The sequence below is a fragment of the Dendrobates tinctorius genome, unplaced genomic scaffold, assembly GCF_039654945.1.
Source record: "Dendrobates tinctorius isolate UK_male_01 unplaced genomic scaffold, ASM3965494v1 ptg000151l, whole genome shotgun sequence".
Classification (NCBI taxonomy): domain Eukaryota; kingdom Metazoa; phylum Chordata; class Amphibia; order Anura; family Dendrobatidae; genus Dendrobates; species Dendrobates tinctorius.
Window position 1 is genome coordinate 22,471,687 of NW_027361818.1, and position 5,680 is coordinate 22,477,366.

Here is a 5,680-nt window from a genome sequence, read left to right on the forward strand (position 1 = left end):
TGTGTGACTGATGTCCTATGCAAGCCTTATTTTTGTGCATTTTTCCCACTAGGCAGCCAGCCCCTCATTTGTTGGGTTACTGGCTGTTTTCATCAGTGGTTTGCACCTGTGCTTCCCCAGCCTTTATCAATGGAGGTCTGCTGCATCCTGCTACTGCATCAGTCAGGGTTTGGTGAGTCTATCTTTCATATGTGTGTTTATTTTTCTATCTATCTATCTATCTATCTATCTATCTATCTATCTATGTATCTATCCTTGACAATAAATATTGACTAATTTGAAATTTTCTATATCATGAGCTTAGCCCGTGTTTCCTGTATGGCTTTATGAATATCTGTGTTTCTCAGACTATATATAATGGGGTTAACTAAAGGAGTAAACACAGTATATAGCAGAGATACGATCTTACTCATGGTCAGTGTTCGTCCTTTTGTTGGGATGACATAAACACTAAAAATTGTCCAGTAGAATATGGCGACCACAGTGAGGTGGGAGCTACAGGTGGAGAAGGCTTTCTGTCTACCGGTACTGGATGTGATCTTTAACACTGCTGACACAATATACACATAGGATATTACAATTAATGTGGTTGGGATAATTACAGTTAGAATAGACAAAAGATACATTTCCAAGTGAATAATGAAGACATCAGAACAGGCAAGTTCTAGTAATGGGACCATGTCACAGAATAAATAGTCAATGATATTTGTACCACAAAAATTGAGTTTTGCAGTTTTTACTAAAATAATAAAAAGAAAAGAAAATCCAAACAGCCAACATGTAATAGATAATATCACACAATGTCTATTAGTCATGATGGTGGAGTAACGTAGAGGATTACAGATGGCCACATATCGGTCATAAGACATCATACCGAGAAGAAAACATTCAGATGATTCAGTGGCGCCAAAAACATATAACTGAGTGATGCATTCAATAAGAGTAATGTTCCCCCCATTATTCAGTAATATGTGGAGCATGTAGGGGACAATATCTGAGATCACCAAGATGTCACTGATGGACAGTTGTGAGATGAAGAAGTACATTGGGGTGTGGAGGTTCCTGCTGGTGGACACCAGGGTGATGATCAGGAGATTCCCACATATTGTCACCCAGTAAATCACCAGGAGAAGACAGAAAAGGGAAATTCTGAAACCTTGGTTGCCTTGAAATCCTAAAAGAAAAAACTCCGTGACCTTTGTCAAATTTCTTTCCTGCATTTCAGAATGAACAAACTATAAATCAATTGTAATTTTTAAGGTGAGAAATATAAAACAAAAACAGATATTATACAGTGTTGTGTATATTGGTTAGAAAAAGGCCAAAGTAACTGTAAAAGGTGAAGACTATGAACCATCAGATAATTATATGCGAGGGGTCAAGATTCATATGAATTTTTAATTAGACATGTAAAAATGAAAAGACATTTACTTATTTTTTCAAATCACACAATTATAGAGAATCTTCAGCGGCCATCAGTGAGGATCATATCTGGAGATTTCCTGCTAATACTTACAGCAGATATGTCTGTCTCATTGTTCATCAGCAAATCTAGAGCAGAATTCATGAATATTAGTTATTCTGTGTAGAAATGTCCCAGAGGAGGTTGTGATCCTCACCGTCACGCTATGTGGTCGTCACACAAGATTAATGTGAGCCACAATGGCTTTATGTCCAGATATATATATACTAATAGAAGGCACGGTGCCAGGTGACGCGAGTCTGGGGAGATTTTTTGCCTCTGTCTCATGAGTTCTCTTTATTTTATTCTTTCCAAATATAAATATAAAATTATAATTATCGGCTTGTTTGTAAGAATATCCAAAGAAAATATATTAGAAATTTTGCCACAGATAACATTTAAATGTAACTTTGTTTAAAAGAGTTGAGGGGGCACTTGTCGAAAGTTATGTGAGCTTTTCAGAGGTTTTTTATTCTTCAGTTTAACCATTTCTGTTTTGTATTTCACTATTAATAATCTTCAGTGCTATTACCAATAGCCTCTCATTATACATGTGGCACCCTTGAGGGTTCAGTCGCCACAGAGGTACTACACCTCCTCCTGAGGTGTGGTACCCCACTATCCAGGTAAGGTGGAGACACCTGACCACACTCCAACACCTGCACCTCACACCACAAAGTAGTGTAGCAAAGCACCTTCGGCGGCTCCCTGCTTGGAGTGTAGCTTAGCACCCCTTGGTGGCTCCCTGCTTGGAACACAAAATGTGCTGGGAGGTGGGTGGAGCTTAGTTCACATAATAAAGCGGGAAGAGTTGAGTTCAAGTCAGTCAGTCAGTCTTTCATTCAGTCAGTGAGTGAAGATGTAGAAGGACAGAGAGTGAGACAGAGAAGATCCCCGGGAGAGGGATGGAAGAAGGAAGTGCTGCAGCAGGCTACAGTGATCTGGGTCTGCTGGCACAGGAAAGGGACAGAGAAATGAAGCTTGATTCTCCATTGGGAAGAAGGATTAGCACAGAACGTGAGGAGAATAAGAGAACAAGGACTAGGGTTAGAGGAGAACCCTTCTCAAGTTCTAAGAGCAAGGCCGGGGTCCGGTCCCCGAGGTTGTATGGATACTAATGGTCCTGCAGCAGACACCGTAGAAATAGAAGTAGTGACCACTTTATTCCCACACAAGACTTGGGGGCACAACAGCAACATACGAGAGAGCCGGGACTTAGTTGCAAGGAGTCCCCGAAGCAGGCTACAGCTGTCTGCCATACAAGTAGAGTTCATATGAACATCTGACAGGAGGAACTCCAGTGTAACTCAGTACTAGGAGTACTTCATTCAAAGGCGCTATAAGAGGAGATGTTCAGAAAAGGCACATATGTTGGTGGAGTGTTGGAAAGAAGTACTTCATCTTGCCTGGAAGTTGGCTGAGCTCCTGACCAGGAGGACATGGCACGGATGCGGGCACCTGTACCTGCAACAGACTGTGAGTAAAGCTTTGGAACTACATGCCCTGGTGTCCTCCACTTATTCCTGCGCCAACCTGCCCAGCACTGCTACATTCCTTGCGCCTGACACTACACCATCTAAGTGTCACTTCACCTACACTGCCCTGGGACTACAGCGCTGCCTGTGGAGGGCTGTAACATCATTGCTGCACCACAACATCTGTCCCAGAGGATCTGTCTGCAGCGTCGGCTTACATCTCCATTGCTGAACACCACAAGTGGCGTCACGAATCACTTATAAACTTTCATCACCATAAGCACACTGCAACAACACCCCTTTTTACAATGGGCACCCAGGGCCACGGGCTGGGTCCCAGCTGCCGTGACATCTCCCATTGAAGCTCATCGGGCCCGGTACCGAGTACCCCACAGCCCTGGGAGGGCGACCCATTTTCTGGCATCACGAACAGGATGACAAAGCCTGGTGCCACCAGGTTCTGTGTGCCTATGATTTATTGGACTTAAAAGTTTGTGGAAATGTGCAAAAGACCCAATTTGATAGACTGTAAAAAGAATGCTAAAAATGGCCGCCAGCGCGGGAAAGAGGGGCGTGATAATATGGGTGGTCCTAAGAAAAGTCCGCGATCTGTCTTGGGCCTCCCCTGTCTGAACTTCTATGCGACAGCAACATGGCCCACCCCCCGAGGGGTTTGTATACTGGCCTGGTATGGAGGAGTAGGAAAAAGACGTCGCCCCCAGATGGAGGGGCGGGAGCCGGTGGTGGGAAAAGAGCTGAGACAGGAAGAGAAAGGAGAGAACGCCATGATGGAAGGAGAGAGGAGGCCTGAAGAGCGAAGGGAGGTTAAGTTGAATCTCCCAGGTGCAATGGCTGAAGGCTCCGATCAGGTTTCCGATCTAGACTGTCAACAGCTGGAGGAGGAGATTGCCCGACTGACTCATGAACTGCGGCTGAAGCAGGAGGCGCTATGGAGGAAGTGGCAGCCCACCCTGGAGGGGCCTACACTCGTGGTACCCCAGTCACGGGTACCCACCTTGCTGCACTGGATCTCCCCCAGGCAAACCCTGTGGAGCCTGCAGCTGCTGCAATACCACCGGCAGCGTCTATCACCACCGCCCCGCTGTCACCGACGCTGTATGAGGCCTGTCAGGAGGAGCTATCTAAGGGCCTGTGGCCTGAAGCGGAGAAAGCGGAGCCCTCGCCCGGACCTAGCGCGGCTGCGCAGGTCCCACCGGAGATCCCAGCAGACACAAAGCTGCCATCGGCTCCACCACCGCCGGCATCCAGACCGGCTACTCCTGTGGATACATCTGCAGCTGCCCACCGTCTCAGGCCTGCATGGGAGCTGCAACACCGCCAGGAGGCACCAGGTATGCCTGTCGGCCCTGAAGCTAGGGAAGCCACAGGGTGCCCGCCGGCTACAGCGGCCGGACAGGGGGTGCTGGGCTTGGTCTGGGACTGGGATACTAGTTCATGGGGGGAGACACCTGAACCCTTGACAGTGGTGCCGCGGACCACGGTGGGCAGAGGCCGATACCGGGAAGAGGAGATGAGAGCCCGATGCCAGGAGACCATCCGCCAGCTGGCAGTGGAGCAGAGGGAGAAAGATCAGAGGAGGCTGGCAGTGCTGGGTCCTGACCTGGACCGTAAGGAGAAGGTCCGTGCTGGACATTGTGGTCCCCGGGATTCAGCAGGATGGGGTCAGATCCTCAATGTTAATCACGAACGGGGAGTTGGGTTCATAGCAGACCCCCAGAGGATCTCTGACCTATTTTTCAGCCGGAGGGATGTTGAGTCTCACCTCCGGAGGGGACACCCAGCGCTTGACCTATAGCCAGGGGAATATGTCACCTTTACCCGGCATGAGGGGCTACGCGGCTGGTACGCCCTAAACATACGCCGCATACCGGAGGACTTATTGGCAACTTATCGGAAGGAGAAAGCCTGTGTTCCCCCGGCAGAAAAACCTCCCACAGTAGTTACCAAAACTGTGTTTGTACCCACACCAGTGGCTCAGGCAGCGTCGGTACCAATTCAGCATCCCTTGGAACAAGTCACCACCCCTGCTGTACCTCAGGCAGCAGTCATGTTAGCTGAATACCGGCAATTCATCAACCCACCAGGAGATGGACACCCAGAGCATCTCCCCTGGAAGCAGCCCAAACAACCAGTTTCCAGTACCCCAGGGGTGGCCCACCAACATTAAGGAGAATATGAATAACTAACTTTGTTACCCAGGAGGTTATTTGCACCATTGTGCCCCATTGTTTACAATTATGTTACAGTTTTCTTCAGTGTGCCTAGTTGCGCTGGCAGCATTTATTATGAAAATTTGAACTATGGTGATCATGAACTTGGAGTGAATCACAAACTGTCATTGTAAATAGTTGCACCTCTTTAGGTGCCCTCTCTTGGTTTTACATAGCTCTTTTATAAATAAGGACTACCTCATCTTGGAGCATGGCTCCTACCAAAAGGACACTGCAAGAGATCCCGGCTGGGAGCAGTGTCCAGCACTTACAAGAATTATTGAAGTTTATGATGTGAAGTATTTTATAATGTGCCTTATGACAGTATTAATAGAGAATAGCTTTTATATAGATTATAGTTAGTTTCAATGACAGATAGGAATGTTTTAATAAAGAGGTTTGAATAAAGATGAAGATTTGGAAAAATGCAGGTGACGAACCAGGCATCCATGGTTGTCACTTAAGGTTAACAAAAGGAAGTAGAAAATGTGTAAGAAGAAGTGATAATGCTC

At 46.8% G+C, this 5,680-nt stretch overlaps 1 protein-coding gene across 1 annotated transcript; it reads right to left on the minus strand.

Annotated features, from left to right (window-relative positions):
• Positions 1–287: 287 nt before the first annotated feature.
• LOC141050051 (olfactory receptor 11L1-like) lies at positions 288–1,220 on the minus strand. The gene has a single exon (XM_073546885.1). The coding sequence runs from the start codon at positions 1,218–1,220 to the stop codon at positions 288–290; it is 933 nt and encodes a 310-aa protein (XP_073402986.1).
• Between the last annotated feature and the right edge of the window lie 4,460 nt (positions 1,221–5,680).

Excerpts from the sequence above, each read along its gene's own strand:
- LOC141050051 (XM_073546885.1), bottom strand. The coding sequence starts at position 1,220 with ATGCAGGAAAGAAATTTGACAAAGGTCACGGAGTTTTTTCTTTTAGGA.